This window comes from Lacerta agilis, chromosome 7, assembly GCF_009819535.1.
Source record: "Lacerta agilis isolate rLacAgi1 chromosome 7, rLacAgi1.pri, whole genome shotgun sequence".
Lineage (NCBI taxonomy): Eukaryota > Metazoa > Chordata > Lepidosauria > Squamata > Lacertidae > Lacerta > Lacerta agilis.
This window is the reverse complement of record NC_046318.1, coordinates 22,759,556-22,775,977: the sequence shown is the minus strand read 5'-3', so window position 1 is coordinate 22,775,977 and position 16,422 is coordinate 22,759,556. Positions and strand designations below refer to the sequence as shown.

At 45.3% G+C, this 16,422-nt stretch overlaps 1 protein-coding gene across 2 annotated transcripts; it reads right to left on the bottom strand.

Annotated features, from left to right (window-relative positions):
• Positions 1-423: 423 nt before the first annotated feature.
• BPHL (biphenyl hydrolase like) lies at positions 424-14,342 on the bottom strand. Of its 2 annotated transcripts, XM_033154475.1 has the most exons (7): positions 14,192-14,342; positions 11,121-11,224; positions 9,244-9,410; positions 7,710-7,863; positions 5,464-5,595; positions 1,863-1,986; positions 424-820 (listed from the first exon to the last, which is right to left on the bottom strand). In XM_033154475.1, the coding sequence occupies exons 1-7, from the start codon at positions 14,305-14,307 to the stop codon at positions 733-735; spliced, it is 885 nt and encodes a 294-aa protein (XP_033010366.1). In that variant the 5' UTR covers positions 14,308-14,342; the 3' UTR covers positions 424-732. The 2 variants fall into 2 exon arrangements, with proteins under 2 accessions (XP_033010366.1, XP_033010367.1); XM_033154476.1 differs by lacking the exon at positions 1,863-1,986.
• Positions 14,343-16,422: the final 2,080 nt, after the last annotated feature.

Below are 16,422 nucleotides of genomic sequence, written 5' to 3'. Positions count from 1 at the left end.
CGCTTGCCGCCCCTCGGGAGGGGGGGTGGGCGAGCAGGGGATGAGGGGCATGGCCCTGGCACGCGAGCACCCGGCCGACAGCCCGCCCTTGGGGGCGGGTTGGGGAGGGGGGTGGCCGGTACGTCGGTGGGCTCGATCCTTCCGGCGCCCCCATGCGTCCCACAACAATAAATTACTCCCCCCCCCGCTCGCTGCGCTCAAAGACGGGGCTGTGCCGCCGGCGTGTGAGCGCCCGCCCACCCGCCCGTGGGATCGGGTTGGGGAGGGGGCGCCCGGTATGCCGGTAGGCTTGTGGGGGTGCCCCTGGGGGCCTGGCGCCCTGGTGCGCCGTGCCACCAGCCCAAATGGACGAGACGGCCCTGATTAAAACTAATGTACTTCCCTAATGTTCCTTTTAAAGTTGCTAAGAAACACGAGCAGTCCTTAATAGCCAAAAGGCAGACTTTAATGCTCATTTAAGTGTAAAACCCCTGGAAGGTTAAGATACAGCCAAACACTTGACATAAGAAGCATGTTACAACTTTGGTGCAATACATATATAACAGGAAGAAATTTGATTCCCCGTCCCCCCCATACTTGATGAAGCTGATTAAAGTGGACTTATCGTCCTATCCACCCCGTGAGTAGGAACAGCAAAGAAACTGCTGCTTATCAATTATTATTATTAATTAAATTTGTATACTGCACTATACCCATAGATCTCAGGGTGGTTCTGTAACAACTAGCAACATTTCATAGAAGAAATTTTTCCACCACTCTGTTAAATTCGTCTGCAAAGCGTAGGTGCAAATTATGTTTTCCTTCCGGCATCAAATGCAACCTGAAATGACAAAAACGCTGGATAAATTCTAGGTGTACAGGAAACATGGCAAGCATTTATTACTTAAACCTGCACTCTGCCCAAGTGCATGCAAGAAGCCAGCTTGCTAGAAAGATTTGCATTTTCGTATTTGGAATTGATATCTCAAAGCATCTGGGTCATAATTTATGGACAGTAATGGAGGTGTCCGACTCGGGTCATGCTACAATTATTTCCCAGTCCATGCTCATCTTTTTCAAATGGACATGTCTCCAAAAAAAAAAAAAGCCTTTATGAAAAGAAGCAACATAATCGGCAGGACATGACTGTAGTGGAGTCATGTCATAGCAAAGTATTATGAGCTGCTGTGGCCATTTCAACATTCGAAGCAAGCACTGAATTGGCAGGTTTACGTGCCTGTCTGACGTGGGCAAATTTGGAAACAAGTTTCAGTGAAACTTAAGCTTGCAGTCTTCGTTGTCTTGCTATTTCTACAAAATTACTGGATTTTAAAAAATGACCCCTTAAGGAATGTTTCAGCAAGGTGGTTCATTTAAACTATGACAACATTACCGCGTTTATTCACTGCAGGGCGTCCAAGACAGCGATTTTGTAGCTGCTACAGAATAGATTGCCTCCATTGTACCATGTCCCATTAAAGACTTTCAGCATTTAGAGTTTTGAAACTCTTGCTAACAGTTTCTAACTTCCTAATGCCGGTGTCTAATTTTGGAAGCAGGTCCTTCAGCTTCCATCTCAAGTTACGGACCCCAGACGCTTTGCTGAATTGCGAAATGAATTTTGTGCTGGTTTGTCCAAGTTGCACTTCCTACTTGCGTTCAGAAATTGCATCTACTGAGCACAAATCTTTCCTGTGGGATGGATCTGTCTGCTTGTGAGTATTTCTACAATATCGTGGCTGGAAGCATTCTTTCAAATGATCATAGCTTCTAGAAGCCTACAAAGTGGTTCGTTCTGAACAGCTGGAGAAGCTTTTTAATCTATTCACATAATTTTTAGCTTTAGTTTCTCCTGCCCACCTTCCCAAGAAAAACTGACTTACTGTGAACCCTTGATATGTTTGTGAAGATATTCAGGGTGAAAGCGTGGAACCAAGGGGTCTTTCTCTCCGTGGATTATTAACGTTGGGCAGTTAATATGAGGCAGCAAAGACTGACAGATACTTCCTGGGTGTGGGAAGTGGAAAAAAATGTCAAGATAATTTCCTTATTCATTTACTTTGAAATGGTAATATGCTTCACTGGGGAAATGTGATACTAACACCACCTACTTCCTCCTTGCAAAGGAAGTGAAATAGTTGATTCTTCTGGCTGCAAAAAAATGGTTTAGTAGCAACTGGATCAGCAACAGGAATTACCACAATGGGAGCAATTCATTGAGTGCCTGCCAGTCTATCTGATTCTGACAAAATTGCCAGAACTCTCCCCCTTCTCTCAGCATCTAGTTCTGAATTCTTAGACAACCTGTTCAAGCATGTACTGATAACTGCATCTAAGAGCTTTGGTACTTAAAAATTTGTTTTTGTAGGCAGTTTACTTCTGTGTTTCCTTTTATTCCCCATCATGAGTGCCGGCACTTATGAATCTTGAATTAATGCAGGCAGGATGTTGTGTGTTCTGTGCGCACAAAATAAATTAGGTTCCAAATAACCCAATTCTGTGACCTGTATGCCACCCTGATACCATATACAGGTTTACAAAGAAAGGTAAAGCTGATACCTAGCTCTACCTCTCTCTCAAATCAGAACCAGTGAAGGCCCTGTGTGAGTGTCTGGAGGGGGTTGGAGGATGGATGGCGGCTAACAGATTGAGGTTGAATCCTGATAAGACAGAAGTACTGTTTTGGGGGGACAGGAGGTGGGCAGGTGTGGAGGACTCCCTGGTCCTGAATGGGGTAACTGTGCCCCTGACGGACCAGGTGCACAGCCTGGGAGTCATTTTGGACTCGCAGCTGTCCATGGAGGCGCAGGTCAATTCTGTGTCCAGGGTAGCTGTTTATCAGCTCCATCTGGTACGCAGGCTGAGACCCTACCTGCCCGCAGAATGTCTTGCCAGATTGGTGCATGCTCTAGTTATCTCTCACTTGGACTACTGCAATGTGTTCTATGTGGGGCTACCTTAGAAGGTGACCCAGAAACCACAACTAATCCAGAATGCGGCAGCTAGACTGGTGACTGGGAATGGCCGCCGAGACTACATAACACCGGTCTCGAAAGACCTACATTGGCTCCCAGTACATTTCCGAGCAGAATTCAAAGTGCTGACCTTTAAAGCCCTAAATGGCCTCGGTCCAGTATACCTGAAGGAGCGTCTCCACCCCCATCATTCTTCCCAGACACTGAGGTCCAGTGCCGAGGGCCTTCTGGCGGTTCCTCACTGTGAGAAGCCAAGTTACAGGAAACCAGGCAGAGGGCCCTCTCGGTAGTGGCACCCGCCCTGTGGAACACCCTCCCACCAGACATCAAAGAGAAAAACAACTACCAGACTTTTAGAAGACATCTGAAGGCAGCCCTGTTTAAGGAAGCTTTTAATGTTTAATAGACTATTGTATTTTAATATTTTGTTGGAAGCCGCTCAGAGTGGCTGGGGAAACCCAGCCAGATGGGTGGGGTATAAATAATAAATTATTATTATTATTACAATGTTACAAGAGTTCCTAAGGCCTGGGAACACTGAGAAAGTGTCATCAAGAAATTAAACAGTGGCTAATAATAATCCGAGCAGCCCTAATCTCCTGATCTGCACTGCTGGGTGTGTGTGTGTGTGTGTGTGTGTGTGTGTGTGTTAGGCTATGGTAAAGGTGGAAATCTGTTAGTGGGGTGAGTGTGGGTCTTAATGGAAAGCAGTCTCTGGAAGTTCTGCTGGTGGTAGCTGGCAGAAAGGCCAGAAAGGGTGCCAGGCTTGCAGATTCCCCAAAGGCACCAATTCTCGGACACCTCAGCTAGGCCAGCCTGGAACTCATGCAGCAAATTTTTTATTTCCACCTCTTCGCTCCTGGTTGTCAGAACCTGGGAAGTGATGGCTGATAGGCCACTCTACTTCTCCCCAGCTGGGACTGGGATAGTAATAATGCAGTTCTAGGTCTACCCAGAAGTCAGTCTCACTGAGTTCATTGGGGTCTGCTCCCAGTATATGTGGGTAGGAGATTGCAACCAGAGTTGCTTTGCCCAGCCTTGCTGCCCATTCTGTGCCCTCCAAGTGATTCGACCGCTTTGTCCTTGATGTAATTAGCAATTAGCATTCAGAAGCCTTTTTTTTAAAGCTCGGTTTTTTTAAAAAGCTGCTGGAAATTAGTCCTGAACGATTATTGCTTTTTTAAACCAAGACTGGCAATGATTGACTTAAGCAGAGGAGTGTAAGCAGGGAATGTTAATTTTTTTTCTGAAAGGTGGAGTAGAAAATACAGAAATACCTTGTGTGCAATTAGGCAGTGTGTCATTTCCCCTACAAGATGTTCCAACAAGCTTGCTTTCTCGAAAAAGCAGAACTACGAGCAAAATGCACGGATCTGACAAGCATAACGGTTATTTCAAGGTTGCAGAACTGTTCAAATGGCAGCTCCTCATTTGCAGGTGGATTGCCAATCCAAATCTTAAGGGAGGGGTTGTTGTGAATCCGGAGACCCCCCTCCCCAACACAATCCCTCAGAAGCTTCTTTCACCTTGCAAGTAGCATAGTGCTTTTCCAACCACTGCCACCAGTAAAAAAACAAACTTCATATGGCAAGGAAGGTAAAATGACAGCCAGAGAAACAGTCTGCACTCGAAATGTTTATCCCATGGCGGCCATGTGTCAAAAGGTAAAGGTAAAGGACTCCTGGATGGTTAAGTCCCGTCAAAGGTGACTATGGAGTTGCGGTGCTCATCTCGCTTTTAGGCTGAGGGAGCCGGCGTTTGTCCACAGACAGCTTTCCAGGTCATGTTGCCAGCAGGACTAAACTGCTTCTGGTGCAGTGGGACACCGTGACGGAAACCAAGTGACAGAAACCAGAGTGCACAGAAACACCATTTACCCTCCCGCCTCACTCCATCGTGGGGATTCGAACCGCCAACCTTCCGATCGGCAAGCCCAAGCGGCTCAGTGGTTTAGACCACAGCGCCACCCACATCCCAAAAGGACACAGAATTGGGAGGGGAACTTCATTCGTAGCTGCTAAAGGGAGAGCCTCAGCTCTGATCTAAATAATCACTTGCTGGAACGCGGCTATAATATACGGGAGGAGTTCACCGTCTGCTGAGGTGAATCAGTGCAAACATTTCAGCTCTGACAGCACATTTCCCTGCTCCTCAGTGCTGCTCTGGGGAAGTGAGATCATGATGGAAGAGAAGGCAAGCCTCCATTGTGCTAATGGAAGTCCTGGTGTAGGCTTCCGCTAATAGAAGGAATTAATTAAATCTGACCCATTGTAATATTTCAGTTATTTTAAAATGATTGCATTTGTATCCCACCTTCTCCCTCTAATCACACAAAGTCAGCAATAATTTTTAAATGCTTGCAGATCCCTGGGAAGAAAATTTGTGGATAAAGATGATTCTGAGATACAGCAATGGACAATGGTGAAATGAAATGCAACAAAACAGGGTGGAGACCTAAAGCTTATCATTGCTGGTCTCTCTATTTCTTTTTAGCTGCAGGATTTCTTACCATTTGGCTTTTGTGCAAACTGGGAGATTCCATCCACCCAGGCTGCACAGGTTTTGCTAAAGTAATCGTGGCCGTACATTTCTTCCATTGGCTGCCTGGCTCTTTCACTCCATTTTGAAACATCACGGATAGCTGCGGACAAGGGAATGAAATGTGTATATTAAAAGAAATATCAAAATCCTGCCTACTATGGGGGAGCGGGGAACCTTTTGCAGCCCAAGGGCCTCAATCCTCTTCCATCGCTAACATTTCAGAGCTTCGTGCCAGCAGTGGGCAGGGTCAATGCAAATTGATTCACACAATTAAACACAAATCCAGCTCTTTTCTAGTATTTTGAGAGAGAGAACCTCTACCCACTTTCTCCAGATAATTTTAATACATCTTTATTATGCCCCCATTACTCACCATTTTTCTAGGCTAAAAGGCACCATACATCATAACCTTTTCTCATAATGGACTGGATTTAGCCCCACCCCTAATCATTTTGGTTGCACTTTTTCCAACTCTACTGTATCCTCTCTTCGCTTCAGTAACTAGAACTGTACACAGGATTCCATAGTTGGGTATAAAGGCATTGGTAACTGCATTTTCAATCTCTTTTGCGAACTAGAATTTTGCCATTTTCACAGCACTTAAACTCTGGGGCGCGGGTGGCGCTGTGGTCTAAACCACTGAGCCTAGGGCTTGCCGATCGGGAGGTCGGTGGTTCGAATCCCTGCGACGGGGTGAGCTCCCGTTGCTCGGTCCCAGCTCCTGCCCACCTAGCAGTTCGAAAGCACGTCAAAAGTGCAAGTAAATAAATAGGTACCACTCCGGCGGGAAGGTAAACGGCGTTTCGGTGTGCTGCTCTGGTTTGCCAGAAGCGGCTTAGTCATGCTGGCCACATGACCCAGAAGCTGTACGCCGGCTCCCTCAGCCAGTAAAGCAAGATGAGTGCCGCAACCCCAGAGTCATTCGCGACTGGACTTAACTCTTAGGGTTCCTTTACCCTTTTTTAAACACTGGATCAGCATTTAAATTGAGCTTTCCCTCACATCCTTTCTTGGTCAGTAACTGTTAGCTCGGGCCCCACCAGTTTATAATGCAGGGTTGGTAAAAATCCAGACATAAACAGTTGTTGAGATTTTGGGGGGCATTCGCCCAATAGCCCCCACGCTGTCTGCCGCTGCCAAGCCCAAACCACCTGTGGCTGCAACAGAACCCAAGCTGCGCCAGAGCCTAAAGTAGAGCCACCTGTGCACCCCAAAAATTTATTTTTTAATTTTTTAAATCCCAGACATTTGCTTTAAAGCATAAATTTCCCTCCAGGTGGCCATATACACCCCCCAACAGAGGACATGTTCTGGAATTTCTGGACATATTGCAATCCCAGTATAATGTGAAGTTAGGATATTTTGTTCCACTTGACCCTTAGTTACTCTGAGTTGTACTTGGCATTTTCTCATCCATTCATCCATTTTGGATAAATACAGTTCGAGCTCTTTGCAGTCCTTTTGTTTTTTGTCTTTACTACCCCGAATAATTGGATGTCATTAGCATATTGGCTGCCTCACTGCTCAGCTTTGTCGCTTATGAACAAGCTAAAAGAACCAGCACCAATACAGCAGTATCCTAAGATCTCATCTCACTGCTAGAAGCGCTCACATTTAAGTTTTTACAGAGTTTGGTTTTTTTTAATGTAGCAGCAAAATGTGCAAATGTTTAGCTTTAAACTGAATTATTTTTCTGCAGGGTTGTTAATTATAGTAGCTCCATGCCTCACCCCGTCCCCATTTCTGTTCAAGAGCAATTCAACTGTTCCTTAAAACATTTTTTTTCCTTTTTGTAACCACAATCCATGATACTTGATTCAAGAAGGCTTTTAATTCTATTTGATGCTTATTCAACTGGTGCAAAACAATATTTTTCTGATTTATCGTTAACTATTTAATGGGAAAACAGCAAGTATTGTAGGGAGCTGAAAAGGTGGATAATCCATTTTCTCCTCACATATATTTTGAGTACAGTGGGAAAAGATTTTCTTATAATAGACCATTATTATATTTTCATTGTAATGCATTTTTACTATATTGGAGCATTAAGTTTTACATCTAGTAACCAAGCTTCCTTTCTGGGTTAGGAAGATAGCTGAATCACGAATTCTTCAAGCTTACATTACTTCAATTTTTGAAATGTTTATGGCTGTTTAAAAAATAAAATTAAAGAAAAACTTCAATGTACCCTTTCTACATTCATCTGATACATACCATTGTAAAGTTTCACGTCGTCCTCTGAAACGCTGGGATTGGCTCCCCAAACTACCATTTTGTGGATAAGATTTGGATTCTTTGCAGCAGCAATGAGTGCTGTTATTCCACCATCACTCCACCCCAGCAAGGAGAACTTCTTAAACTTCAGTGCCTTGTTTAGTACAGGGAAACAGACAGGAAACAACTGATTTTTACAGCTGAATGGCTTTACCTGAAGACACAAGTCACTTCAGAAGCAACCCTTCCTCACCGAATTCAAGGGAATTTACAATTGCTGGAAGTTTGGCTATGTTGGGCCTACCAAAATTCACCTATGGTACTGGAGGCTTGCTAGATCAGGGGTTGCTACCTTGTGGCCCTTCAGATGTTGATGGTCTTCTTCCACCAGCTCAACCAGAATGGCCAATGGTAAGGAAAGATGGGAGCTGTAGTCCAGCAATATCTGGAGGGTCACAGATTAGCCACTCCCATACTGTATCCTGACAACCTACAAGAAGGGTAGCCAGCACCCTTCCTCCAGATCGTCTAAAGCAGTGTTTCCCAAACTTGAGTCTCTCCAGCTGTTTTTGGACTACAATTCCTATCATCCCTGGCTGCTGGTCCTGCTAGACAAGGCTGATGGGAGTTGTAATCCAAAAACAGCTGGAGACCCAAATTTGGGAAACTGTGATCTAAAGTAATATCCAAACCTTTGTGAAAGTAAAATAGAGTAGATATAACAGCCACCCCCTCCTGCCGGCACTCTGTGCTTTGAGTGAGAGTAGCCCATACATGCTGCCTCATAGACCCTTCCGTGAAGCACAGAGAGGTCTGCTACTTCAGTCGTGGTGGTTGGTGCCAGGCTAAGATGGTAGGTGTGTATGAAGGCTACAAGAAGGCTAGGGAGCTATGCTCATTCTGGAGGTGGAGGGGAGATTAACTGGACCACTGGATTGTAGGGCTAAAACTATTTGGCTTAACCATTCATGACAAATCATTTGGTCCTCATTCTCTCTCTCCAATCCACTTTGTGTTTCTCAATGTGTTTTTCTCCAGAAGTAGGTCTGGCTGTTAGGAGCTATGAGAGAAAAAAGTTCAGCACCCCCTACCATGGACCTCTTTTGCTCTTAAAGTTGTTTCCTTCAATTACATGTGAATGAGCTGAAAGTTTCAGTGACTTGTAGTTTGGGTGCTAATACCTTATACTTGTTTTTGTTTGTGAAGAGGCTATATATAATGGTGAGCGTTGTTGTTGTTGTTGTTGTTGTTGTTGTTGTTGTTGTTGTTGTTGTTTTAAAGGAATTACCAGTAAGCTGAATAGTCTTTGAAAGGAATAGGTTGCTGAAGCAAAAAAACCAGGCAGTGCAACAGAGGTATCCTGCTACTAAACAGTTAATCGTTTTCATAATGTTTCTGAGCCACAAACTCTGAGGCTCAAAAAAATAAAACTTTTGCTTGCTGTGTTTGCTCCCACAACCAATATCCTAAAACCCCAGGAAGGGAACACTTCAGTTCTCCAAAGGGTGTTTGTTCCTTAGAAGGACAAATTTACCTGCATCAAGTCCACAGCATCTTTTGCATCTCTTTCAAAAAAATCTGCAGGGAAGTCTCGAAGTGGGGGGATTGACTTTCCATACCCGCGAGGATCCCAGGCTACAACTGTGAATTGCTGCTTGTTCATAGACTTCAGCTGTGGTCCAAAATCAGTCTGACCACTCCCTACAAAAAATAGGTGAAATAATTGCACCAAAACAGACAATTATTATGCCCAGGGCTGTTTTCAGCTGGAACTCAGTTCCAGCACCTCTCAGATGGGTGCCATTGCCATTATAAGAGAACTATGGTGAGTTCTGGCACCTCTTTTTCTAGAAAAATAGCACCAGTATGCACATTTTAAGTTTAAAAGGAAACTCTGCCTTATGGGTACCACCCAATAAACCAACTTTGTCTCTTTATTTCTCTGCTCAAGGAGTTACAGATCTAACATAACATCCTACAACTACTGACCGCAGCCACAGATACTCTCTTACAATGATGAGCAATTGGAAATTACTGGTAAGCCCCAACAGTTATATTTACAGTGGTATCTCTGGTTATGAACTTAATTTGTTCCGGAGGTTCGTTCTTAACCTGAAACTGTTCTTAGCCTGAGGTACCACTTTAGCTAATGGGGACTGCCGCCGTGCCGCCAGCGCGTGATTTCTGTTCTCATCCTGGGGCAAAGTTCTTAACCCGAGGTAGTGCTTCCGGGTTAGCGGAGTCTGTAAACCTGAAGTGTTTGTAACCCGAGGTGTTTGTAACCCGAGGTACCACTGTACTTAATATCTATGCCCCATATGCTTACAATCAATGGTGCAAGGACACCTTTTGACCAGGGAAATGTCCCCCCCCCATGCACCGGACTCATTCTAAGGATTGTTCTTGGTTACACTGTAGTGGCTTGGTGCAAGAGAGGTCAGGACTCATTTGACAGGTGCGGAGAAGGGGGAAATTCAACAGGTGTAGCTTGCGTGATAACTCTCATCACCAAGGAAGACCACATGGTGGGATATGAGCATAAGAACATAAGAGCAGCCCAATGGCTCATCACGGCCAACATCTTGTTCTCCTAGGGGACAATCAGATGCCCATGGGATGCTCACATTGAGGACCCAAGCAGAAGAGCCCTCTCCCCTCCTGTGGTTCTCAGCACAGAAGCATTAGTAGGGGCAGAGCAATAGCTTTCATGACTAACAACCATCAAAAGCCTTCTCTTCTATGGCTTTGTCTAACCCTCTCTATGTTGAAATAAGAGATGAGGCAATAGCTTTTGCGGAGAATTGAAAGCAGCTTGGAATTAAGGGGTGCTGCTCCTCACCTGCACACCTGCCATCCTCTTTTCACCTTTGGCGTCCTTGCAAACACCTGTTTGGCCAGAGGCAAGAAAATCGTCTCTACACCCAGGCAAGCGATGCCTCTTTCAAATCCAGTTCTAGTTCTACATTCTTAAAAACTGCATATTTAGCCTAAATAGGTAAACAAACACGTAGAAGCCCATGAACAATCCTGAATTAAATAAATGGCACAGAAGGAATTTTATATCTTAGCTACAAAATGGATTACTTCTGTATGATGGCTATGCTCAATCTCCACTGTCTGAAGCAGGATGACTCTGAATACCCGTTTGTGTGAATCGAAAGTGGGGAAAGTTGTACTTGGGTCCAGCTGGTCTGGGTGACCACTGTGAGAAAAAGTTGGTGGACTGAGTTGTTCATAGTTCCTTACAATATTTTTTTTTTTTAAAAAAAAATCATTGCCACTCTGTAAGAGTGTGAATGGTATGAATAATCCTGGTTCTTGTGTATATATCTTACTGGGGAAAATAACGTCACCAAGAAAGACCACAAACATAAGACAAAGAACAAAGATGTAAGACAAAAAGATCCAAACCTAACATTCCAGGGAGAAGCAAGACAGCATGGCTTCCACTTCCCGTTTGCTGATAATGTAGTCGGACGCCATTCACTTCGACTTTAGCTGAGGTTACTGAAGTGCTGGAGGAAATATCAGCCCCCCCCCAACAAATAACATTTTAGCTTTATAACACCTGAATTGGAGCTCAGACTGCCCAGTCTTACTGTTAAGACTGATGCTGTTAGTGAAAGAAGGATAAAGTGTGGTTGTTTGCACTTTAGGTACGGAAGGAATTTTTTTTGTCCTGTATGATAGGAGTGAAGTTGCCAAAAATTAGAAAAACAGAATTGTGCTCTGAGGGTGTTCTTTTAGCAGACTGTGAAAGATTTACTCAATGCTTTGGCAGCTTTTGAAGGAGGATGGGCCTTCAGCTGCTGGGGAATAAACAAATGAAGCATTCTCCTGTATGGAAACACAAGAGTGCTGCTATCCAGCGAAGTGGTTCTGTAAGTGCAAGGATTTTTGTTTGTGCTGTGGACCTCCCCCCTCCCTCTCCTTTCTCTGTGCATCCCCCACCCTCTCCACAAATCTGCTCCAGAGGGGATCAGAGGAGAACTCCAGAACAGATTTAACCCCCGGGATTGTTGACTTAAAATCCAGGTACTCTACAAAAGATGAGGAACAGCAGTGCGTTATTGCAACATTCATAAACCAAATCCTCCAGCCTCATTTGATCTGAGTTTCTTCTCCCACACAGATCTCCTTACAATCCAAATTCAGAACTATCAGTTACATCCCGTTGTGAAGCAAGTAATGTCACTCACTAATTGCATGCTGGTATTTTAGTTATTAAATAGGCGTATACGTACAGAAAAAAAAGTAAAACTGAGATTTGATGCTCTTAAAGGAATGGAGCAACCATTTCGAATTAGATTAAAACATCGCTCCCAGGGTTCTGTCATGCTCACATGACAGATAAATGTTGGACTCCAACTCCCCTGTTCTGGAGTCATGCCTCTTTAAGGAATGGAACCCAGAATGCGTAATATTCTCCTGAGCTTTCAATAAAATGCTCAGCATGGCCTTGCTTTCCCCCAATTCCCTTCTTTTAGTCAGTATCTGCTGTTTTGCTTCTATGTAGCTGGAAACCAATCTGTTGAGTTAATGACTAACAAAGGCACAAAAAGAAAATGGATCCACTAATCTAGCCATTGGTCTGGGGAGCGGGGAAGTGTGATACCAGCAACTGAACCAGCTTTATGTGTTTATTTGGGAAGGAAAACCGAATCGCACAAAATAGGGGCACCAATTGGATAGCGCTGCGTATTGATAAGATAGGGACTAAATTTATGTCAGTGCTTCGCCACGAAAGGACTTTGGACATTTTATCAAATCGTGTCTTGTGACCCTTGCCATTTTAGAATTGCAAAAACACTGTAAAATATTTGTCTTAACCCATATTCCAAAAGGGTGGCTACATTAGAATATTGTAGCAAGAACAGTCTTGTGGGCAGTGGTAACCCAATCCTACAAAGAGTTACTTGGAAAATCCACTTTGAAATACTGTACCCCATTCCAGAGCTTTTCTCTGGTCACTTCCAGCTTAACTGGATGATGTTGGGGGGGGGGGCGTGGCGTGGCGTGGTTGAGTGCATTCCTCCACAAATGGAAGGAAGTGTAGGAAAGGAAAGAGTGTGGCTTTGAGATTTAGGGGGATTCTTTTTAATAAAAAAAATTGCTTGACATTTCACTTGGTAGGGTTAGACCCTGTTTGCTCTAATCAAACTTTAATCAGGAGGTAGGAGAAAGTGGGTGGCGCTGTGGGTTAAACCACATAGCCTAGGGCTTGTTGATCAGAAGGTTAGCGGTTCGAATCCCCGTGGTGGGGTGAACTCCCGTTGCTCGGTCCCAGCTCCTGCCCACCTAGCAGTTCGAAAGCACGTCAAAAGTGCAAGTAGATAAATAGGTACTGCTCTGGCGGGAAGGTAAACGGCGTTTCCGTGTGTTGCTCTGGTTCGCCCGAAGCGGCTTTGTCATGTTGGCCACATGACCCAGAAGCTATATGCCGGCTCCCTCAACCAGTAACGCGAGATGAGCGCTGCAACCCCAGAGTCAGACACGACTGGACCTAATGGTCAGGGGTCCCTTTACCCTTTACCTTTTTAGGAGAAATGAAGAGTGGAAATAGAACAATACCAGAATTCCACAATGGCACATTTCAAAGGTAACCTCCGTTGACAACGTATACTAGTAACTTGGGGGCCCTCAGCCACAACACCCTAATTCTGTGCATATTTATAATCTGACACTGGCCAAGTCGAGGTGCTAAGGTTGTCACTTAGCCAAAATTTTACTGGGCCCTCCAGAACTTTTATTCAGTTGCCAGAACAGGAAGAGGAAATAAGTGTTCTGATTTTCATTGATCTTCATGTATTTCTGTAGCCTTTGGAAGCACATCACGTGCTCACAGGCACGCTCAAAACGAGAGCAACAGCATCAAGCGATACCGCAAGCTCACACCTCTCATTGAGTTACTTATGGTGCATATGAAAGAGGCTTGTTTATAATCAAATTTTGGGAAGGATTTTTGTTCTTCTGCAACTGTTCTGTTTTACATGGTACTTTCTGGATGTCCCGTTATCAGATATGATAAAAGTAGCTGCGCACTGTTAGGAGCATGGGCGTGGCCAGGATTTATGTTAGGGGGAGCAGAACCGAGCTATCTGCAAGTATTTTTTTTTTAATTTATGGCTAGGAGTTATTTCTCTTTGTTTTCCAATGCATTTCTTATCAACAACAACAACAACCAATAAATAATTAATAATAATATCGGTGGGGCGCGAGCAAATCTTTATGCTGAAAGTGTGGCCCAGAGGAAAAAAATTGGGAACCACTGGGTTGCGCGCTATGCTCTTAGGCACGCACGCGTCTCCTCCCCCGTCCTCCAACATTCTGCCCACCGCCCCGTGCTCGTCAGGAGCCACCGACTGCGCGCGCGCACAATCCCTCCCCCGCGTTCCCGTCTCTAAGTCGCTGAGTCTGCAGAGCTCCCCCGCCCCGTCTGTCTGTCTGTCTGTCCGCCCGCCCCGTCTCAACTGGGAATTTACCCGTAGGAAGCAGCCGGCGCCTGGGAGATCCGCAGCGTCGCCCCCTGCGCGGAGCGGGAGAGCTGCGAGAGAAGGCGACGCAGCAAGAGCCCTCCTCCGCTTCCCGGCCGAGCCATGGCCCTTTCTGGCTCTGCCGCGCGGTGGCTCCGCCTTCGCCTTCTCAAGGGAAGGACGGACGACTGAGCGGTCCTCGAAGGGTTAACATTTCACAACCAAGCTGCAGGCCGGGCAGGCTGAGGGCCTGAGGCGACCCATTTGGGGTGCGGAGGGTTTTTTTTTGGGGGGGGGGCTTTTAATCAGTGCCGGATTTACCTATAAGCTAAAGCTTAGGGCCCCACTCTCTTGGGGGCCCCCTAAAAAGAAAAAAATGGATTTTGTTATGTGCAAATAGCTTTAGATACCTATTAGGTCCATAAATATAGCATATTTGAATATAGCATATATTCAACACAAAAAACTCACAATTTGTTGTTGACAAAGGACAGCTGGACATATAAAGCGCCCCATTACCTTCAGTAGCTTAGGGGCTCATCAAACCTAAATCCGGTCCTGCTTTTAATTGTTTAGTTTCTCTCTCCTCTCCCCCCCCCCCTTATTGCAAGCAACTTTTTTTAAATCCATTTAATTTTTTTTAATCCGATGCTTTGTTCGTGCATTGCAGGGGGTTGTGTTGATGACCCTTGGGGGACCCACCATCCTGACTCTACAATTCTGATTCTACTTGCAACTGAATGCCAGTGTGTGGAGTGTTGGGGGAGGGGTAGTACCTCTGGTGGGGGGCACACATCATGCTCCTTTGGGTCCCCCACCTTGCACCTAGCTCTCACCCGTGGCTCTTGACATGCGACAGGAATGGCTTTGACTGGCTGGCTAAAGTAGGGCAGGGTAGCTCAAGCCCTCGGTGAGATAGGGACTTCCCCTGCACGTGAAAAGAAAAGCTTGAGAAAAGAGATTAGCTAGATTCGGGGGGGGCCAGAGAACTCATTGGGGGCTGCGTCAACCAGGACAAGTTGAATGGAGCCTCAATATTCAGGTGCAGTTTATCACAATACCAGCTACTGGAGCGCAGGTGTGTGATGAGGACTGCTAATGGACTTCCCTGGCTACTGTTGGAAAGAGGCAATCCTTACCACTTTTCGCACTTCATAACAACTCTGCGAGTAGCCCAAGCTCGCTCAGTCTACTTCTTGGCTGAGTGGAGATTTGAATCTGGGCCTCCACAGCCCTGGTCTGGCACTAACTACCACACTACCATGTACTTAAAGGTAAAGGGACCCCTGGCCGTTAGGTCCAGTCACGGACAACTCTGGGGTTGCAGCGCTCATCTCGCTCTATAGGTCGAGGGAGGCGGTGTACAGCTTCTGGGTCATGCGGCCAGCATGACTAAGCCGCTTCTGGCGAACCAGAGCAGCGCACAGAAACGCCGTTTACCTTCCCGCCGGAACGGTACCTATTTATCTACTTGCACTTTGACGTGCCTTCGAACTGCTAGGTTGGCAGGAGCAGGTTCTTACAGCTTGTTAACTCTGCTAATGATAATAATAACATTTTTATACCCTGTTTTCTACAAAATTACACAGGGCAGCTTTCATAAAGTCCACACAACACAAAATAAGTCACGCAAATACATTTTGAGAGGCAAAATGTAACCTAAAAACGAAACAGACTAGCACAACAGCAGCTAAAAACAGGGAGGAGTTCTAAAAAACAGTTTAAATAATAATCCCCCCCAAAGTCCCAGGATGGTAACAATGTAGATAAAACAGTTTAAAACAAATTGCAGTCACTACCAGAGTGGGTCCCAAAGTATGTATACTTTACACAATAAATGATTAGGAGGCATGGGATTATAAGCTAGTTCCCTTACATGTCTCTAATTTCTCCTGCCACTGAGGTTCTTTCTTAACCAGGATGCGAAATCAGGATTTGAGGCTGCTTCCATAGCAGTTATGGTAACTGTGGTTGCCATTCATGCTGATGTAACATAAAAGCTGCAGCTGAGATTGCACATGCAGATTCCTGGGAAAAGGGAAGAGGAACTCCTGTGGTCCCCTTGCAGCCTCATAACCATGGTTAAGAGATTGGGTATGCTACATCTGGAATGCTTTCACACGCCTGGTCCTTTTAACGACATATAATTCACCTGATGTGAATTAGCTGGCCAAAAACACTACCATTACAAATCATTCTACTGTTCTGTAATCCTTGCCTTCTGAGGCCACGCCAAGCTA